The sequence below is a fragment of the Muscardinus avellanarius genome, assembly GCF_963383645.1.
Source record: "Muscardinus avellanarius genome assembly, chromosome: 8".
Classification (NCBI taxonomy): Eukaryota; Metazoa; Chordata; class Mammalia; order Rodentia; family Gliridae; genus Muscardinus; species Muscardinus avellanarius.
Genome location: NC_137794.1, coordinates 51,550,241 through 51,571,964, shown reverse-complemented (window position 1 = coordinate 51,571,964; position 21,724 = coordinate 51,550,241). Strand labels below are relative to the sequence as shown.

At 39.3% G+C, this 21,724-nt stretch overlaps 1 protein-coding gene across 8 annotated transcripts in view; it reads right to left on the bottom strand.

Moving 5' to 3' along the window:
* Nucleotides 1–21,724, bottom strand: part of KLHL32 (kelch like family member 32) — a gene marked incomplete at both ends in the record, with an annotated part of 159,244 nt that overhangs the window by 10,803 nt on the left and 126,717 nt on the right. For 7 of the 8 annotated variants that reach the window (XM_080700372.1, XM_080700377.1, XM_080700376.1 and 4 more), the window contains 2 exons: nucleotides 1,139–1,197; nucleotides 17,120–17,846. In XM_080700372.1, the coding sequence (XP_080556498.1) occupies nucleotides 1,139–1,197; nucleotides 17,120–17,846 (786 nt within the window). Of the gene's footprint in view, nucleotides 1–1,138; nucleotides 1,198–17,119; nucleotides 17,891–21,724 lie in introns of those variants that run through there. The other variant, XM_080700379.1, reaches the window with a different exon arrangement.

The following is a 21,724-nucleotide window of genomic DNA, read 5'->3' as shown; positions in this document are numbered from 1 at the left end:
GGCCTACAAGAGAAATAAGCACCAGGGCTGAATGATAGAGTTATTGAGATTCTGAGCAAGATGCAAGCAGATGTGATGTTTGCCAGTACCCACCGTAAACAATATGCCAGCAGAATTTTTAAAAAGAGCATGTGTGTACAAACATGAAGCAGAACTCATTTGAGCGACATTAGCACCTTCTTCCTCTTTAACCATGTGTGCACCAAACTCAAGCAACGGCCGTTAACGAGCCCTCTTGAGACAGCTGACCCAGAGACATTTAGCCTCTGAAGTTTATGGCTTATAATGACATCAGGAAATACACTTCTGAGAAAAGAAATGCCATCATTCAATTCAGAACCAAGTAACTGCCAAAATAAAAACATTCTAAATACACTGAGGACATTCTGGACAAACGTTTGGTGAACAATCATGACTCAGACTGCCGAAGTCCACCTACCCTTGTTTTATATCCCAATATCTTCAGCAGTTGACAGCAAACCGCCAAATCAAATCAGTTTGTAATGTGGTCATAATCAAAAATTTACATCATCCAAATTATAGAAGTGTAAAAGTAAGAAGGATCTACAAGGCTGCGCTGTAGATATTTTGGTAGAAGTAAAAGAGAATAAAAACATTCCCTCTCTGGAGGAAAACATTGTGAAATGAGTAATGAGGAGTGGGCGGCTTCTAACATCATGGCTTCCATTTCAGGCCCCACTGTTAAATAAAAAGCATACTCGATTCTTTAGGTAGCTCTACTTTAAACCTTCCTAGGTATTGTTCTAGAACATTTTGGCTATATCAAGTGAAACATTATTTGTTATTTGATTTGAGAATAATAAAATTATAAGCATGTTTCTCTCCTAGAATGGCACTCTTTCCAGAAGGACATAAGGACAGGACAATCAAAATCCTTGGACATTATGCAAAACTGAAAGAACACAGCAGGTGTACAGTACAAAACTAGAGGAGATGGGATTCTGTAACAATAACAAGAAGAAGAAAAAACAAGAAAGCAGATTACACAGATGCTTCCTTTGCCCCATATAAGCTTAAGATGCATGTGTGTAGGTAAAGACTAGTTATTAATTCCTGTGGAAATCATTTTAAAATTCATTTTAATTAAGGTAAGGAGCTTTTCTTATATGATTCTTACCTGGTTAGGTTCATATACCATTAGTCTGTTCTGATACTGTGCTGTGTTAGTTACTCCACCTGTAATAGAGTAACATGTATTAGAACTTTTCATTAATAAGGAATAGGATATTCCAATGTAAGAAAGGGATGCAATTAAAAGAAAACTAGGTGCTGCAAAGGATCTGTTTGTATATTCTCGCAGTGAACCCAGGACATAATTAAGAAGCTTATTGTTGAAGCAGTTACGTTTTCAAGAAATCTTTCAGGAGCAACCCAGTTAAAAGCAGCAAGAATGCTGACATTACCAAGAGGCCCCCCATGCTGGCAAGCTGCTGTGCTTAACCAGAATGAGGGCAAAACATAGCAAAGGAGAGGGGTAGACAGCACCCACAGGTAAATCTAGACATGATTCATGCCTAGGACACAGGTATATGGAACATTATTTTTTTCTTTCTTTCTTTCTTTCTTTCTTTCTTTCTTTCTTTCTTTCTTTCTTTCTTTTTTTTTTTCAATACTGAAGATTGAACCCAGGGGGCATATTACCTCTGAGCTACATCCCCAGCCTGATTTTATTCTTTATTTTGAAACAGGGTCTCACTAAGCTGCGGAGGGCTTCACTAAGTAGCTGAGGCCAGATCCCTCTGTCTCAGCCTCCCAAGTACTGAAATTACAAGCATTGAGTCATCACACCTGGCTATATGGAACATTCTTGTCTAATTTGAAATCTTAAAGCCCTAACCTCTATATCTTAACACAGGGATATCTTGGTATTTCTTTGGGAGAACTATTTATAGCCAAGGACATTATTTATCCAAAGAAATATCCAGCCAGTGCTATCAATAGACTATAACAAGAGCCACGAATGTGAGTCAGGTATGTAATTACACATTTTCCATTAATAAGTTAAAACAAAGCCAGGCATCTCACACCAATAATCTCAGTACTTGGGAGGCTGAGAGAGGGCATCATAGGTTCAAAGCTAGCCTTGGCAAGCCTGTTTCAAATTAAAAAATATATATAATAGATATGGGTGTGGAGAGAAAATACTCCTGGGTTCAATCCAGAGCACCACCAAAAAAATCAAAAGGCACATGTGGCTATGGCTACCAAATTAGCACAAATCTAAAGTTCTCCCATGCGGTTGTAGTCAACTTTAAAACTCTTGTGACAGTACTCAGATCCCAAAGACTTGGTCATCTTAATTAAAAATCATAAAAAAGTCATCATACTTACCACTGTTTTTCCTATTTGTCCTCATATAGTTTGAACATTTCTAATCTGAAAATCCAAATCCGAATGTTCTGAAACCTGAATCTCTTGAAGTCACAAGTGGAAAGTTCTGTACTCGACCTCAGTGAGGAGTTGCATCAAAACACAGGCACGCCAAAAATACTGTGAAAAATTACCATCCAGCTGGCAATTTTAAAAAGCTATGTACTAGCTGGGCGTGGTGGCGCACACCTGTAATCCCAGCATTTAGGAGGCTGAGACCGGAGGATCATGGTTCACGGACAACCTCACTACTTAGTGAGGCCCTCCACAACTCAGTGAGACCCTGTTTCAAAATAAATAATAAAAATAGGGCAGGAGGTGTATCTTGGAGGTCGAATGCCCCTGAGTTCCATCCTCAGACCCACCAAAATAAAAAGCTACACACTTATTTCTTTTATATATAAATCATAAAAGAAATTTTGTGTTTATACTTGGTTCTCGTCCTCAAATTCGCTCATTGTGTTCGGGCGAGTGTGCCAAAACCTCAACAAATTAAAAAATATAAACACTTCTGGTCCTAAGCATTTTGAGTAAGGGATAGTCAACGTCTATTTCATCCCTGCTTGTGGATGCAGTGAGTCTTATAAAACCCAGAATTTTAAAATACTGCCTTAATTTTTACCATCAAATGGAGGAACTCTAAAGAATAACACATAAAACGACACAGTGAAAAAAAAATTAGGTAATAAAATAACAGGGATATGGAGACCAAAAAGATCGCTTTTAAGAAATATTACCCTATACATGATTCTAGACACTAGTCTAAAATGAATAATGTTCTTATTTTAATAAGTATCACAAAGAAGCAGGTAATTTTACAATAAAGATCTGAAATCGAGCCAGACTAAAAAATGTTCCTCCTGGAATCTTTTAATTAAAAAAAAAAAGTACTGCTAACAATACTGTTCAAGAAGGCCTTAACATTTCCCTCAGCTTTAAACTTCCCCTGCACTGAGGCCCCAGACCTCCTTTTACCTTGGGCATTTGCTTTAGAAAGATATATATTTTTTCTCTGCCTCCTTGAGATGTAAATCATTTGAAAAGCCACTTTGCCGCTTTTACAACTCAAGAAAATCTTCAAGGACTTGGGAGCCATCCTTTTGAAAAGTAATCTTCAAGGAAGTTAGTGCCCTATGTTTGTTTCTATAAGCGGGTAAGAGCCCAACTTTGATAGGCGCCAATTAGCAAATGCGTGTGGCGTAATCACAGAGAAATAAATTGCAAATAATGGAGGAATAACTGAACGTGCTCCACACATCCATCGATCAGCTTCCCCACAAGTCCTTCACTGCTATTCTACTTGCTCACCCCAGTGCTTAAAACCATTTCTCCAAACCCTCTTGTTTTGATGAAGTTCCTTCCAATCTCCATCCTGATCTCTCTCGCTGTTGAAATAGTCTTGAATAAAATCTTTCTTGTCCGTTTAACTATAGCCAGTGCAATTTTTGCTTTGATAGTTCAAATGCTTTGAATAGGTCACCACCAGTAAATGGTTTAGTGTCAAATCACCATAATAGAATCCAAAGGATTAGTGCCTAGTTCTCAACAGAGCTGGAATAACCAATCAATACTAATGGATATATAAAGAGGAGGGAACCTGTCCAGACCAATCATTACCCTTGCTCAATCCCCATGAGGAGATGATATCTTTCATGTTACTTACTATGGCTATTATTAACTGGAGGGCTAGTTTTTTCTAATTCTAACTTTTTCAGCCACTTTTTAAGATAAACACTTCATCTGCAGAAGAATTTCACAAAAAAACAAAAACAAAAAACACTGAGAGGAGTAAGATTCCTGCCCTCAAGGAAAGTTTTCTCTGGATTTCTCATTGAATGTCTCATTTCTCAAATGAATTCAAAGGAAAATACACTTAAACACACTTAAGAAAGTTGAAGCTGAAATGCTGACATGGAGTTAAATTGTGTGTGAAAATAAATACAGAGGTATATTTGCCTTTACTCCCAACCTCTCCTTTCTTACCTGACTAAAAATAGAATGTTAAGCCAGGCATAGTGGCACACACCGGTAATCCCAGTACTAGGGAGGTTGAGACAAGAGGATTTTAGGTTTGAGGACAGCCTCAGAAGCAGTAAGACTCTCATCAAACTAACAAGACCCTGCTTCAAAATAAAAAAACAAATAGGGCTGGGAATGTAGCTCAGAGGTATAATGCCCATTGTGTTTAATCTTCTACACACACACACACACACACACACACACACACACACACACACGAATGTTAACTGGACATGGTGGGCACTTCTATAATCCCAGGATGCTGAGACTGGAGGATCAAAGGTTCCAGGTCAGCCTAAGCAATTTAATGAGGCCCTCAGCTACTTAGTGAGATCCTGTTTCAAAATAAAAAATAAAATAGAACTTAGGGGTATAGCTCAAAGCTAGTATGCCCCTGGGTTCAATCCTTCGCATTACCATCACAACAAAAAGGAATGTTCAATAATTCTTTTTTCTGGATAACAACACATTAATAATCAGAATCTATTGAGACCACACAAGTGTTCAAGGTTAAAATAATTGTCAGCGCTTTTGATCTGGGCCATAAGCACCTTGTCCAGTTTGCCTATAATAATTTCTTTAATTGAAAAAAGAACAGAAGGTAAAGCTCCCATCTATTATTTTTAAACTTTGAAAGTGTCTCTACTTGTTTTAGAAATATGAATGAACAGAATTAATATCTACTGCACTGAACTATCTTATTTATGACATTATTTGAAAATACACCACTGTGTGTATCAGACTCTGCCCATTATAGATTAAATGTACAACCAATGTATGAGAATGTTGCTATCATATCCTCAGTCCTGAGCAGGGTACACAATTTACCTCCATGCTCTTTAGAATTACTGTTATTCAGAATTATTATTTACGGGTTTCCAAAGATGCATGTATAACGCAATTTTTTGTTAATCTGCACTCAGTAATTAGATTCCTTGCATACACATTTTCACTGCTATGACAATGTTTAGAAATGAAATATTGGATTACTAGTTGGGAGTAAAGATAAAAAGTTCCAGTTAGCTATCTGGTTGATTACCTCTTGAATGTGAAACCACAGGAGGTGCCTAACAAACCTAGTGCTGTAACTTTGGCCAAGTCAGAATGACAAAGGAAAAACCTTGGAAATTGGTTCTATTACTCTCCCCTTTGGAATGATTCACAAATGAGCATACAGACATAAAACATTTCTTTTTAACACACACACACACACACACACACACACACACACACACACACACATTTTTTTTTTTTTTTCATAAAAAAGCTTCCAAGTTTGCAGCCCGCACTTCTGGAGCAGTGCTACTCATTTGCAGAGCTTTATCATTACATTCCCTTCACACAGCTCTCTTCACTTTTAGATTAATCTGCTGAAATGAGATGCTAAGGATTTGCATACAGATTTGACTATACAAAAATAGATATGGAATTAATAACAGTCTCTATATGTTTTAATTTCTCCTAGACAGGAGTACCCTTGCCTGCAGCAGTATTCCTGGCTTTGAAAGTCATCAAGCTGATTTGCCTGCTCTGGGTTATGATGCCACATGCTGCTATACTGTCCCCTGCAATCAAAGCACTCTCGAAGATAGATTCCATGCCTTCCTCTATCGAGTATATTTTATAGATTGGCAGTTTTGATCTCCCTCCCCCACACCAGGGGAGATAATCTGAATCTTAACAGCTTTCTATAGATACATCTGTCATTAAATATGCCATATCATATCAGCATCCGTTTTTTTTTTAAACCAAGTTTTCTCTAACTTTGAAGTGCCACGGTCAGAGTGAAGACTTCTCAGCCAAAATTGGAAATGAGAAACGTTGTCTTACACTTTTGAACTGTGACTTAGAGATAGACTTCAGGTTCCTCCAAAGTCAAATAAGTCTTTAAAAACTGCCAGAAGGAATAAAACGTTACCACCATGCAACCAGTAGTGAGAGATGCGTTCTATCATCAAGACAAGAGAAAAGCATTTTTCTTAAGCTTCCCCGTACAACTCCTACCAGATGTGACAAATGGATGAATGCCTGTGGGAGAGGGGATGACGAGTGAGTGCCAAACTAGCAACCTTTGTCAGCCTTTGTCTCTGCTACCAAAATATGTGAGACACACATACTGTGTGAAACAGCAATGACCGGCCAGTGCTGACAGTGCTTATAAAATACAGCACTTAGAAAACTCCTCTCATTATACTTTGGTCAGTGGGTAAAGTCTAATGGCTGTCGTATTTTTTTTTTTATGAGAAAATACCTTTGTTGATAATTAGATGGTCCTACACTAAACTCCAGGAATAGAAGCTGCACTTACACTATGCAAGTGCAGAGCTGCGTTAGAGCGGGATGTAAGAGACAGACATTTCCATGCTCTTGGGCAGTAGCGTACACCGTGTTGGAATTCTGATGGCCAACTCAGGATTGGGGAAGACCATCTCAAGTTCTTACAACTCTCCTAAGAGCCTGCAATGCCCAGTTTCAGGATTGTCTGGGAGAAGAGTTTTAGGACAGGCATTAATGTGGGCTCCTGTACCACTGTGTTCTTGGGAGAACCATTTACTATGGATGGCCAACATCGAATTCCTCGGGTACAAAACAGACATGACTGCATCTCCCCTTGTAGCTTTTGGATATATTAGAATGCCTTCCATACAGACAATTCATAAAGGGAAGTTGGCTACAGTTCAATAGCCATTTTATTAAACTTTCTTTCCATTTCAATAAAAGGTACAAATGTCCATGTGTGGAATTGTGAATTGATAAGCAAATTTTGTAATCTGAGATTTATTTCTTATGGTTCTCTTTCTTTCTTCCTTCCTTTCTTTCTTTCTTTCTTCCTTCCTTTCTTTCTTTTCTTTCAGTACTGGGGATGGAACCCAGGAGCATTCTACCTTCGAGCTACACCCCCAGCCCTATTTTTTTATTCCTTATTTGGAAACAGGGTCTCACTGAGTTGCAAAGGGGCTAAGTAGCTGAGGGTGTCTGCAAACTGCGATCCTCTGATCTCAGCCTCCTGAATGCTGGGATTACAAGCGTGTACCACCATGCCTGTCTTCTTCTTCTTTTTTTTTTTTTTGGTGATACTGGGGTTCATGGAAACCCTTCTACCTCTGGGCTACACTCCCAGACCTATTTTTATACTTTTTTTTTTAAACAGGGTCTCTTAAGCCAGCGCTGCTGGCTTAGAACCTGTGCGATCCTCCTGTCTCCACCTCCCAAGTGCGGGGATTACAAGCGTGTGCCACCATGCCTGGTGTAAGGCCCGTTTTCTTATGGTTCTTTTTCTAATAATGAGAATTACTGGAGAGTTGATTTGGGGATCCAGGGTTTTTCCTTCTTTAATAGCTTGAGCTCCTCCCATATAAATTTTCTTTAATTCTCAAAAGACTAAAACTTCATCCTTTTTGTTTAACTACACAAAGAATGACCTGGCATTAAGTGTGAGTTCATAGTGGTCATTTTGTAGAGCTAAAGTATTAACCCTCGAGAAAAGCGATAGCATAGGAATACTTGCAATGAATGCACAGATAAAGTTTTTATTGTCTATTTTTATGCAACATTAAACTGCCCATATTTTCAGAGTGTTTATGATACTATATAGACAATCAAGGCCAAGAATGTTTGTACTAAATTAGCATCCTAAATAGAGGCACACTTAATCCATGCATTAAATTAAAGCTAGTGTCCACATGATCTCTGTCATACTTGAGGAGCTCACACAAATGGATGGGTAAATAATACACTCAAAACGTGCAAAAAAACGCCAGGCGTGGTGGCGCACGCTTGTAATCCTCGCGTTTGGGAGGCGGATACAGGAGGATCGCGCAGGTTCGAAGCCAGCCACGCTGGCTTAAGAGACCCTGTTTCCAAATAAAATATAAAAAATAGGTCTGGGAGTATAGCCCAGAGGTAGAAGGGCTTCCAGGAACCCCAGTACCACCAAAAAAAAAGTGCAAAAAAATTATACAAATTATAAAGGGTTAATTCACTGGAAAATATAAATTATAGTACAGAACCCAGAGGTAGTTAAAATACGTATTTTTAAAATAAGTAAATGGTAAAATCTACCACGATGCTGACATCAACTAAGGACATCTGCCCTTTAAATTTTCAATTACATTCACTCGAACCCCTCAGAATCAGAATCCTACTTTCAATGACCTCTGCACAGCTCTTTTGGAATAAGCTCCCAAGGTGACCCCTGAGTATCTCTAGTGACTTGCTGAGTTCTTGCCAGATCCTTATCTTCTTCCCCATCAGTTTAGCTCCCTCAGCCATTCTCCCTTTCCATTGTGTAGCCTTGGCCATATTTTTTCTTTTGGGGGATACGTGTTTCACTTATTTCTTAGGAACAGCCATCCAGCTTACCCTTTGTTCTACCTCTGTTTCTAGACCCATCTAGATCGGCACAGATCATTTGAACTAAGGCAGTAGTTCTCTGATGAGAGAAATTCTGGAGTCATGGGTTGGATTTTTAAAAAAGAAAACTAACAATTTTAAAGGCCATTAGGTTACTATAGTATGAAATGTAATTCAGAGAACAAATTTCTATCTCAACTCAATATACTTTAGAGTAATTCCATATTTTTCAGTAAGTTCTTTTTTCCATTCTAACTTTATATTGCATTTATGCTTTAGGAACTGAACTTTAAAACTGTAAGAAAAAAAAAGCACTCTGTGTCTCAGTTCTGTGTTCTGAGAAAGTTGGGCAATTAAGCATGAAAGATAATCAAACTATTGTTGATTCTGAACAAATCTCCAGGTATCCTTAGGTATCCATGTATTATTTGCTTTCAGCAGTATGCCATTTAGAAGTTCTTTTTACAATTTAAGCTTGTGTTCTTTAAGAACACTGCAGTGCTGATAAACAACTGGCACCTGTGTGATTTAGAGGGCAAAGTATGGTTTTAAAAACTAGAAGCTGGGCATGGTGGCGCACGCTTCTAATCCCTGTGCTTGGGAGGCTGAGACAGGTTCAAAGCCAGCCTCAGCTACTTAGTGAGGCTCTCAGGAACTTAGTGAGACCCTGTTTCTAAATGAAGTATAAAAAATAGGTCTGGGAGTGTAACCCAGAGGTAGAAAGCTTCTGGGTTCCACCCCAGTACCACCAAAAAACAAAACAAACCAAACAAAACTAGAGACAGGGGTGGCACACACATGTAATTCCAGTACTTGGGAGACTGAGACAGGAGGATCACAGGTTCGAGGGCAGCTTCAGCAACTCAGGCCCTCAGCAACTCAGTGAGTCTCTGTTTCAAAATGAAAAATGAAATAGGGCTAGAGGTGGAGCTCAGAGGGAGACTGTGTCTGAATTAAATCCTCAATAATCTGCACCCCTACACACACACACACACACACACACACACACACACACACACACACACGGCAGAGAGAGACAGACAGACATAGAATTCAAATCCTAAGTGTTCACTATTAAATATTAGCTATGACTCTAGAGAGTCACTCGGCCTCTTTAAGCCTCATTTTCTGGACAATGGCGTAAGGGTGAACAAAGTGCTACATCTCAGGACGCAGGGAGCCAGCTTAGGACGGAAGCGCCAATGGTTTTGTAAAGTAGGTGATCTGACTGCTTTCCTTCCTTCAAATCACTGTAGACTAGTTTTTCCTCTGTAGTTTCCAACTCAGTTCAGTTGTGTGGTTTGTTTCCATTTCTTTCAGATGGGGAATGGTAAAGTTTGGGATAGAAGTAAATGAAAGAAAGGAGAGAAAAGTTAACTACTGGTTGCTAGGCTTCAACAACAAAATTTTGATTTCGTGTGTGTGTGTGTGTGTGTGTGTGTGTGTGTGTGTGTGTGTTACTGGGGATGAACCCAGGGGCATTTTACCTCCAAGCTATACTTCAAGCTCTATTTTATTTTAGATTTTGAAACAGAGATTTTACAACATTCATGAGAGTCTCACTCCTTGCTGAGGCTGTCCTCGAACCTGTAATCTTCCAATCTCAGCCTCCCAAGTACTGAGATTATAGGTGTGCACCACCTTGGTTGGCATAATAAACTTCTCATTCTTAATCGATGTTCCAATTCACTAGGACCTTTTTTTATTTTTTTGTGATACCAGGGATTGAACTCAGGACTTACTGCATTCTAGGCAAATGCTCTACCACTGAGTTATGTCCCCAACATCTCTTAAAAATTTGAGACAGGGCCTGGTTAAATTGCGCAGGCCTGCCTGGATCTTGTAAGCCTCCCTCCCTCAGCCTCCTGAACACTCAGGATTACAGGCATTTACCACCACTTCTGGCTTCACTAGGAACTTTTAAGTAGACGTGCCACGTTACAAAGCCCCTAACCTCTACCAGGCAGGTGGCTGTCTTATGTGACAGCTGCCTCCAGGGACAGCAAAAAGCCCTTTCTTCTGTACTCACTCTTGCAACACGAATTGTCCCCCTCAAGGAAACCTTGAGCTCCTGCTCTCACATAACTGGGATCTCATCTTATTGAATTCCCTCTGGTGTGATCCTCAGGGCTATGTTATCTTAAAAACCTTCCACTGTGAGCAAATCTTAGGAGCTGCCATTTCCAGTTCTCTGCTGAACACCACCAAAAAAAATAGGACAGAAACTTTCAAATGGGACCACTCCTGTTTTATGACTTCAATCTTAGTATAGGCTCTGCAAACTTAATTTAGAAAAAAATTGTCCCTCTTCAGACCACCTACCTAGTTCTAACCGGACACAATCTCAACAGACCACTATGAAGGTTCCTGTCCCTCCTCTGTGAGTGCACCTGGATCCACACCATCATTATCTTCCCACCAGATTTACAGCTGGAGGGGTCTCTTAGCACAAGACCCAACCCACTCCCTCCTTCCTGTTAGGACTCTATGTATATTACCATTATTGTATCCTTAGGATTTATCACCATATTTTGTACCCAGAAAATGCTCTCATCCATTTACCAACCAAAGAGATGTCCCTCTTTCCTAGATCTTCAGTTTCACTCATTCTTTACCTTATCATAAATTTGCCTAATGTGCTTGTAACTTTAAGAAATAATCTTCCCTTTGACCCCAGATTTCCTCTTTTAACTATATTGTTTATTCTCAGCTAAACTTCCCTCTTGCTTTTGTCTTTTCGTTCCTTCAGTATCATTTTTTCTTCCTAAAGCAAAAAATTCTGTTAATTTATAATGAAAAAAAATGTGACCATCATGTGGACTGAAATATGTGTGTACCTAGAAACAACACATTCTCTTCCTACTCAGGTAAGAGTGCACAGGAATCCAGGTAATAACTGGAAAGTTGGCTGATAAACTCAGAGTCAGGAATGAAATTTAGGCGATATATTCTACACGGATAATAGGCTAAGACAGCCTTATTGTGACTTCTTGACAATGTAGCGTGGACCTGTGGTTTCTACTTTCTTATTTTCCAATCATACCTTAAACTACTGTATTCTAATTCCACTTTCTTCTACTCCCCTGAAATTGCTTTCACTAGAAGCTTTTTGATTAGAAAATGCAGTGGAAATATTTTGGACCTTGATGTCCCTGTAGTATTGGAAAAATCTAATTCACTGCACCTTCTCTTTTAGTTTTGGTTACTCTCCTCCAACTCCTCCTCCTCTTCCCAAATACCCCCCTTCTCCCCAGCCAGCATCCTCCTTGCTACTGCTTCCCAACCTCTTGCCCTTGGCTCAATCCCAGACCATCTCCTGCCCCTCTGTCTGCTCACACTTTCCACCACCTCCTTCTGTCATCTCACTTACATTTGCTCAGAAACAGAAAGCAAAAAAGTCCCCTCTCTGAGTCTGAGGGATGGGTCTAGAGGAAAGAAAAGAAGTTAGAGACAGCAAAGCAGAGTGGGAAAGAGAAAGATAGTGTGGCTGAGAGTGTCACGTGCTGGGTGAGCTGAGTAGACACCCTCCCCAGCCCTCCAGCTAACTGACCTCCTTCCACAATCTCAGCTGCCTAGGCAGTCAGTCTTTTGTACTGTGGGTTGCACATTGGTGGCTTCAACGAACCACACGTCCAACATATTTGGAGAAAAAATGCATCTATAATGAACATCTATGGATGTTTTTCCTTGTCATTTCCTAAAGTATTACAACCATTTACAGTAAAGCATTTGTAGTACACAGGAGGATTGTGTAGGTCATATACTAATGCTGGAGCCATTTTATCTTAGTGACTTGAGCACCTGAGGATTTTCATTCCTCATGGCTACTGAGTGTGTGTGTGTGTGTGTGTGTGTGTGTGTGTGTGCGTACGTGTGTGTGTGTGTGTGTGTGTGTGTGTGTGTGCTGGCTTTGGATATCAGGGCACTGCGCATGCTAGCCAAGCACTCTTCCACTGAGCTACATCCCCAGCTTCTGAGTTCTGAGGGCCAATTATATAGGCACAAAGTGGGTCACTGGGTCTGTCCAATATTGTATTTGCCAAAGGGCAAGAGAATTGCTGAAATGATTGTTCAATCAGAATGACAGGGGAGAGTTTAGAAATATATAGACAGGCCGGGCGTGGTGGCGCACGCTTGTAATCCCCGCGCTTGGGAGGCAGAGACAGGAGGATCGCGCAGGTTCGAAGCCAGCTGCGCACGCTGGCTTAGGAGACCATGTTTCCAAATAAAAATGTAAAAATAGGTCTGGGAGTGTAGTCCGGAGATAGAAGGGCTTCCAGGAACCCCAGTACCACCAAAAAAAAAAAAAAAAGAAAAAAAAGAAATATATAGACAGAAGTCGGTAACCTGAAGCCAAGTTAGGCCAGAGACACCACATTTTATGCCTCTTGCAGTAGTTACTCTGTGCCTTACCCTACTTCTGCACTGTGCAGACTTCTACCATCACACCCTCTTACGTTACATTCATTATCTCCTACGTTGTACTTTGTGGCTCCAGCACTGGCCTCAAATAGGAGGTAGTAACGTGAGGAGCTTTGCTCAGAGTTTCATGGCTGATAAGAAGTGGGGCAATTTCATCTGTGTGTCTGACCATAATTTATTGTTTTAGCACACATGACCCAGCTTCCACCAAGCCTGCTGTTAGTTTCCAATATTTTGAATATAATTTTTTAAGTGCAAGCAAAGTACTATATGCATAAAAAGAAGAGCTAAAACCATGCTATTTTAAATGTTAGTAAAATTTTACATTGTTCTAATAATTTTAATAACTACTAGGAAAACCAAAGTCCCTTTAGTTGGCTTGAATAAATTAAAGTTATTTAAAATGGGGGCAATATAAGCTCATATAAATTTCATCAAGATGAAAATAAATATAGCTTCTAGGGAGTTAAAGAAGTTTTAACAAATGTTCTTTCATTAGAGACCTATCTAGAAAACCCTTTGATTGTCAGCTCCTAGAGGGCAGGAAGTATGTTTGCTGAATTAATCTTACTTATCTATGACCCAGTACTATATTTTATAAGGATGTAACATTCACTAAGAGAACTAAGAAAGCATTAAATATATTGTTTTTGAGTAAATACAAAACATTTGTCTTTATTTGTATGGTTTTAAAGCACTAATTTTGTAGCTAGCATCTCATTAATGTGTTGCCATTAGATAAAAATAAAAAGATAATTTGTACTGCAAGATGAGCTCAGGATTAATTTTCTTTTCACACAAAGAGGACCTTTTTGTAGGAGTTCACGGACTATACCTTACAACAGCGAGCATGTATTTTAAAACACAGCTGCAGGATATTTAATGCTTATTTTACTTCAGTACTATGAATTTCAGATCAAAATGGTATGGAGCATTTGTGAATTGGGTCATAATGTCAAATGCTACAGGAGTCTGTAAAATTTTACTATCTCGAACATCTTAAATTAAATGCTAGTAGGTGTATCTCTTCAGCCTGGTTTTCTGAGTTTCTCTCTTCTTGTCATATTTTAAAAACTGTGGACAGTTTTCAAGATGTCTTGACCCCAGCGTGGACAGAAAAAGAGAAGAGGGGGTGGGAGGGAGCAAGCATGCTGGAAATATCGAGTCTCTAAAGAAACATTCATTTCGTGTTCCGTGGAACAGAACTAAGCCTCTAAAATCCACATTCTATAATCCATACTACACCTCAGGCAAAGCTTGTAAAATACCAGAAGGATGCCAATGACTCAATCCCCCATCAATTAAATTGGAAATACTTGATTATTTGCTCAAAGATAAGAAATAGCCTCAAACATTTTCATCTACTCCAATAAGTCAGGTTAACATTTCTAAATCACAGGGAGAGTGAAATATACCTGCCTTTTTTTTAAGGGGCCCATTAGCAAATCTAGTCACCCCTCCCTATTCATGGTTAGATTCACAATTGATTTATTATAAGCTGGGCCTGAGGAAAGAGGCAGACGACTGAAGGTATTAGAAATGTCACTGGTGATTTCCTCTTCTGTCCAATTAAAGGTATTGTACTGTACACAGGAAAGTGAGTTTCTCATCTCAAGTACACAGTAGGGAGAAACAAACCTGAGAAAATTGTGATTGTTTTCATTAAGTATGGTTAACACAGGCAGCATATATTAGTGCAAAAGAAGAACAAAGAAAATGTATTTCCTTTCACAGGAGGGGAAAAACAAAGTGAGATAGCAATATGATCTGTAATAAGTTGATAGATTTAATAAAATGGAAAAGGAAACATATAGGCCCATATCGAAAGAGAAGTCAACTTGATACCAGGATGATAGATCTAGTCAGTTCTAAAATGAGCTTCTGTGCTTTTTTAAGCCTCTCTGAAAAAGGTATTAAGTAGTCATATTTTTAAGACTAGGTAAGGGAAACTCCAGAATTTTTAAAAAGCTAGCTTTACAGCCAAAACATAAGGAATATTTATTAAAATATTTATGAAAAATTCATACAAAATTTAGAAAGTGCAATGCAAAATTTAGGAATACCGTGCATTAACAATATATGAAACCAATGAGTCAATGGAAGGAATGTAAATTGGGATAAAATATAAATTGCATTGATTTCATAAATCTATCATTGTTCTGTGGTCCATGAAAGTACAGATCTGTTCCTTCTATTGATGAAGACGTATTTACAGCCAGTTTGAAGTTTATTCATCAAAACCAATAGGATATAGTCCTGGTGGTTTTCTTAATGGCTGAAATGCATATTTAAAGAAAAAGGAAGAAGTCACTAGGTAAGTGAGGTTAGTATTTAAATACATCTACATAGACTAGCACACTCTTTTCTGATGTTTATTTGGTATGCAGAACCAGTCGTTGTTGGGGTTTCCTCATTTATCCCCTTCCTTGCTTCTAGTCTTAACTTGATTCATTAATTTATCAAGCACTTAAACCCTGATGCTCGTTAGTCTACATCAATGAAAATCAGTGAGTTGCCGATAACCGAGGCATCAGCTACAGCTTCTCTGGTTATTGAGAATAGCAGAAAGGAAAAAAAAAAAAAGAGCATAGTCCAAACAAATGTAATACAAGGGAGAATTTTATCAAAACAGGTGGTAAAAAATACTGGAGATGACTACTGAGGAAAGCAAAGAAACCCTGAGTTCCTGAGGGATTATTTCTTCCAATTACAAACATCAGAGTTACTCTTAATATTTAAATTATTTATCTTTCTATTCCTCTTTGTCTTTGGTGACGCAGAAGTCCAAGTTGCATTTGGGAGATAAAAGGGCTTTCCCCTAACTGAAAGAATATGCAACTTTTGTCCCTGATAGGCAAACCTTTCAAAGGAGAACACTCTAGTCTTTCTCCATAATGGGACTGAAAATGCAGGTTGATACCATGAGAACGAAAACATATGCCTCCCAGACTCCTGTACAAGTAAAAGGGCAGCCAGAGGGCCTGAAGGGCATGTAGGTGTGGAACAAACAAAATTGGTAATAGTTGGATAAGGGCTGGAGCTGAGTTATGGGTACATAGAGTTCACTATACTAGTCTGTTTTTTCCAGAAGAAAAAGGTATTAAAAAAAAAAAAACAAGAACCAGAAGCCAGGCATGGTGATGCATGCCTGTAATCCCAGTACTTGTGAGTCTGAGACAGGAGGATCACAGGTTTGTGGCCAACCTCAGCTACTTATTAAGAATAAAAAAAAAATAGGGCTGGGGGTGTAGCTCATAGGTAGAATGCCCCTGGTTTAATCCCTAGTGCCAGATCAACAACAACAAAAAGAGACAAAGAGAGAGAAGACAAAAAGGTAAATTATAATAGGGTTCAAATTATTCTCGAAATAATCAGCAAGTAAATGGGAAAGTAAATGGGGATGAGAGATTAGGATGGCATATCAACATCATTCATAGATATAAAAACCTGGTTTTAGTAACTCAAACCCCTCCCTTTAATGCATACCATAGCAAAGACCTGAATATGTACTCATTGCTATTTCCAGCAAAATGATTTATTGGGCTTTTATTTTTCCTGACTTAACTTTGAAGAAGTGGCTCCCAGTCAGGCAGCCAAGAGTGAAAGAAAAAGCCAAGGACCCAGATAAACCATAAACTCTGCAACATAATCCAGTAACCGAGGGCTGATAATGTAAACAATAGGCTTGATAGAAAAGTCGTGACGGGCCATTAACTTCCATCTTGAATTTTTACACCACTAATCACTCAGAAAGTCACAGAAAGGTCAACTGCTTCCAATTACATTGTTCTCTATGGAGAAGGTGCTCAATATATGATTGTTAATTAGTTGAAATGGCATCGTTCAATTACACATGGCCACACTACCAAAGCTTGACTTTTCAATTTCCATCACAGTGCTTTTCAATAAACTCAACATAGGAGGTGTGTTCTACCTGATATCCAAAGAAGACCATCAGCCACATATCCAGCATGACATGAAAGGGATCGGTCAAAGGACTGCACAAAAGTCCATTTGTTCTTCTTGGGGCAATAACGCTCAACTGTAGGCAGAACCTGACGCAGTTCATTCCTGCCCCCAACTGCATAGAGGTATTCATCCATGGCACCCAACACAAAATGCTCCCGGCAGTTTTTCATGGGTGCTATCTCTGCCCAGGAATTACTGCGGGGATCATAGCGACAGGCAGTCCTCACAGCACACGTCCGGCCACTGGCATGCTCCACTTCCCCTCCTGCTACAAACAGGAAGTCCCCCATGACTGCCACACAATGGTGGCTCCTTCCCACGGGCATGGGAGCCAGCTCACTCCAGTTGGCAATGGCGGCTATGAGCGCATTCTCCTGATCAACAGGATTAAAGTACCGAAGTTCCTTGACTTTACAGACCTCACGCTTTTTCCCACCAATGATATATAGAGTGTCTGACTGGAAGCGTGGTTTGGTCCTGCGGGTCTGCCAGACAGGCTGTGCATAGATGCTCTGGTGGTATTCCAGGGCCTCGTTGACAAGGGCTGTTGCGGTCTCACTTGCCTGGACGAGGGGGTGGGACAGGGCAACTGTATGGAGAGTATCCACGTCCATTAGGCCAAAGCGGATGTACTGCAGGAGCTCGTCCATGTGCTGGTAATGGCAGTTGTGTTCCAACCACCTCACGGCTAGCTGAAACAGAGGGAAGAGAGATGAGAGGAGAACACAAAGGTGAGCTAGAAAGAGCGACAGCAGTGGCACATAGGCAGGCCGCCAGGCATTCTTTCAGACTCTTCATAATCCAGGTTTTCCTACAAACAATATAAGACCAGAATAGACTGATACCCAGGTGAGGAACTTTATCTTTCTGTATCTGCAGAGACACAAAAGAAACTCAAGACATTGCTGTAGGGGTTAAGAACAATGTTAAGCAACACTAATGGGCCTTATGATATCATTTAGAGTGAACAATAATCTCTTTTCAAAGAATGACAATATTGTGGAACCGCCTGCTCTATTTCATGTGTACATTCACACACACACACACACACACACACACACACACACACACACACGGACACACAGGGACACACACACCTTGCCAGGAAATGTCAGCAGTGAGTAGTGCTATCTCAGCTTTAGCAATATGTCAGGTGCTGTATCAATATGAGTAATATAAGAAAATATGTGATCATCTGAGACCACAGGGCCTACCGGGGAGAAAATCAATATTACACTAGTAGAATGATTTAGAAAGAGAGAAGACTTTTTCTCCACCCACTTGGTAGATACCATAGTCAGGAAGCAAGAGGAGAAAATGTAAGATTGAAATTTAGCAGTTTTATTTTATTTTTCTCTCAATTAGTTTTCACCTTGAAGGCAGTTGTTACTTGCACATGTAAGATGCTGGCAATTTGTTAGAGTCATTTTCATAAATAGGATATAGAAGAGGTCATCTTTGTATTATGGACACCATAGCAGAATGGAATCCTTACTCTTTTTTATTACCCCTCCCAGACCTCTTTCAAAAAAGAAAGGAGTAAAAACTTTTGGCTATAGGCAGAGAATTTCATAAAACTAAAGTGGGAACATTAAGTCATGAATAACAAAATTAAGCATAAAATTTTTAAAATACCATCAACAAAGAACACAGTTCACTTAGAGAACAATGGAAGCAATTTAATTAATGTGACTATATATATATATGTATATATACATATATGTGTGTGTGTGTGTGTGTGTGTGTGTGTGTATTGGTGATACTGGGGTTCCTGAAAACCCTTCTACCTCTCGGCTACACTCCCAGACCTATTTTATATATTTTTAAAATTTGGAAACAGGGTCTCTTAAGCCAGTGCTGCTGGCTTCGAACCTGTGCCAACCTCCTGTCTCCGCCTCCCGAGTGTGGGGATTACAAGGGTGCACCACCACGCCCAGCAAATGTGACAATATTTAAGTTTGGCAAACTTTCCCATGTATCAACATAAAATAGTATTTCTAATGTCTCCAGTCAGTGTATTTAATATGAATGAATTCTTTGCAGTAACTAAATTGAACTAGATGACCCAGATAATACAATTGTGGATCTGAAAGAGTTAGCAGGAAAAAAACAATGAATTAAAATATCAAATAATTCTCATTGAGCTTTGCTTATTTTTCTTACCTATGGGATCAGAGCCCTGGCTTTTTCTATCCAGATAATGCTTGGTGTAGAGAAGGGGCAAACAAGCTAGGTTTTCATCCTGGCAAAAGAACCACTAAGCTCTTTGAAGCACTGGGTGACTTCAGACTGTCACAGTTTCTGCCTCCATTTGACGAATGGCCTCAAGTGGTGCAGTGTATTTGGGGCTTGTCTTTTTTTAGCTTCTGTAGGAAATGAATTTGCTTTTGCCAGGTAGTGAAGTGTATCTTTTAATTAATTACAAAATGAAGAAAAACAAAGAAAGAATGCCAGTTGGTACCAAGACAAACACCACGAATGGCAGCTAAGTGACACTCTCTAGAGGTTTTTATTGAAGATAGCATTTTTTATTTCGATAAGATACCGACTTGATGCAAAAAAAAAATCTAGGTATGGTAGCATCAGCAATAATCAAAGATGTTGCAAGGGAAAAATGTCACTCATCAATCACCAGGTCTCTGCTAAAAATAGAGAGGGCTCTCACGTGTGGCGTTCTACCTTTTCTCCACCCTAATTTTAGAAATTTCAAGGACTGAGGTTCCAATTATTTCCCTAAGGAGATAATTCAACAACTCAATAAGTGATTTTTCATTCTTTGCCTATAGAGCTTTCAAAAGTTCTCAGGAATAAAGTCATCCTACTTGAGGTAGTTTCTTACACATTAAATAAAATTTTCTGAAAATCTTTGATACTGCTCCTCATTTAATTGAGTAATTTCAGTTGATACTGCTGTAGCCAACTTCTCAGCATCCTGCATCCCTGAAATTCTGCATCTTTCATATAGGTACCACAGGAAACCGCACTGGAGAAACACTAGATACATATCCATGTCTCCTTAGCCTCTTTTTATGGCATAGCGCTGCCCATTTAATTATTTTTTCTCTTCTCATAAATCAGTTCTTTCTATGCCATAATCAATCTTCCCTTCCATCTCTGAACATGCTCCATTTTATCTTGATCTTTCTAGCAAATACTGTCACTAACTGGGTGAGAAGTACACAGCCTCAACTATGCTCTGATTAGGAAATCTCTAATAAACTGGAAATTAAAGAGTGACTGCTGTGATCTATTACTGATTAACTTCTGGCTTTTTGTCTACCACCCAGTTATCTGTAATACGATAGCTACCATATTTGATTTCCCTAAATATTATATATTACACAATATTTCTGGACATATTAGTTTACATTTTCTGAGATAATTTTAATTTCTTTATAACATCCCACCTTTATAATTTATTTATATATATTATATATATATATATATATATATATATTTTTTTTTTTTTTTTTTTTTTTTTTTGCGGCTCTGGGGATGGAGGCCTGGGGCATTCAACCTCTGAGCTACACCCTTTGCCCTATTTTTTATTCTTTATTTCGAAACTGGGTCTCACTGAGTTGCAAAGGGCCTCACTAAGTAACTGAGGCTGTCCGCGAAACACTGTCTGTCTCAGCCTCCCAAATGCTGGGATTACAAGTGTGCGCCACCACACCCAGCTTTATAGACATTTTCAGATCACACAAGTCATCTAGACTTGGTGGGTTTATCTTTTCTCCAAATCAAAGGTGAATGTAAATTACAATGAACTCTTCTGTCATCAACTTTAAGTGTCACTTGCACATGAAGTGGGTAGAGAGGTAGGATTGAGAGTCTACACATAAATTCCCAAATTTGGGGATAATGTCCCTGAGGGGTGGGGATGCTGGAATGATCAAGTGGGATGGTAATATCCTCAGTGGCACTGAATAAAAATAAGGAGGCTGTGGAAACACCTAGAGGGAGTGTTGAGTGATTTTTTAATGGGGACCCGCAAGCCAATAAGTTTGGTTACATTTCTAACAAGCTCCTTGGTGATGCAAATGCCACTACTCTATGGACCACACTTCACGTAGGAAGGTTTTAGTCTGATTTTTATGTATAAAGAATGGCTCCTGCCGGGCATGGTGGCGCACGCTTGTAATCCCCGCGCTTAGGAGGCAGAGACAGGAGAACCGCGCAGGTTCCTAGCCAGCCGCGCTGGTTTAAGAGACCCTGTTTCAAAAATATAAAATAGGTCTGGGAGTGTAGCCTGGAGGTAGAAGGGCTTCCAGGAACCCCAGTACCACCAAAAAAAAAAAAAAAAAAAAAAAAAAAAAAAAAATGGCTCCCTACCATGTGGTCTAAATTTAGTTACTTTAGAAAGCTGCATTAACTGTTCCATCGAGTAGGGTAAATTGGTACCTTAGTAGAGATAAGTTTATTGTTTCAAATGTAAGAATACACACACACACACACACACACACACACACTGAAAATTAAGCCTCAGAGCATTCTGCCTAAAAGATACACTTCCAGTCCTTTTTACTTTTTATTTTGAAAGTGTTTTGCTAAGTTGCTGAAGATATTGCTA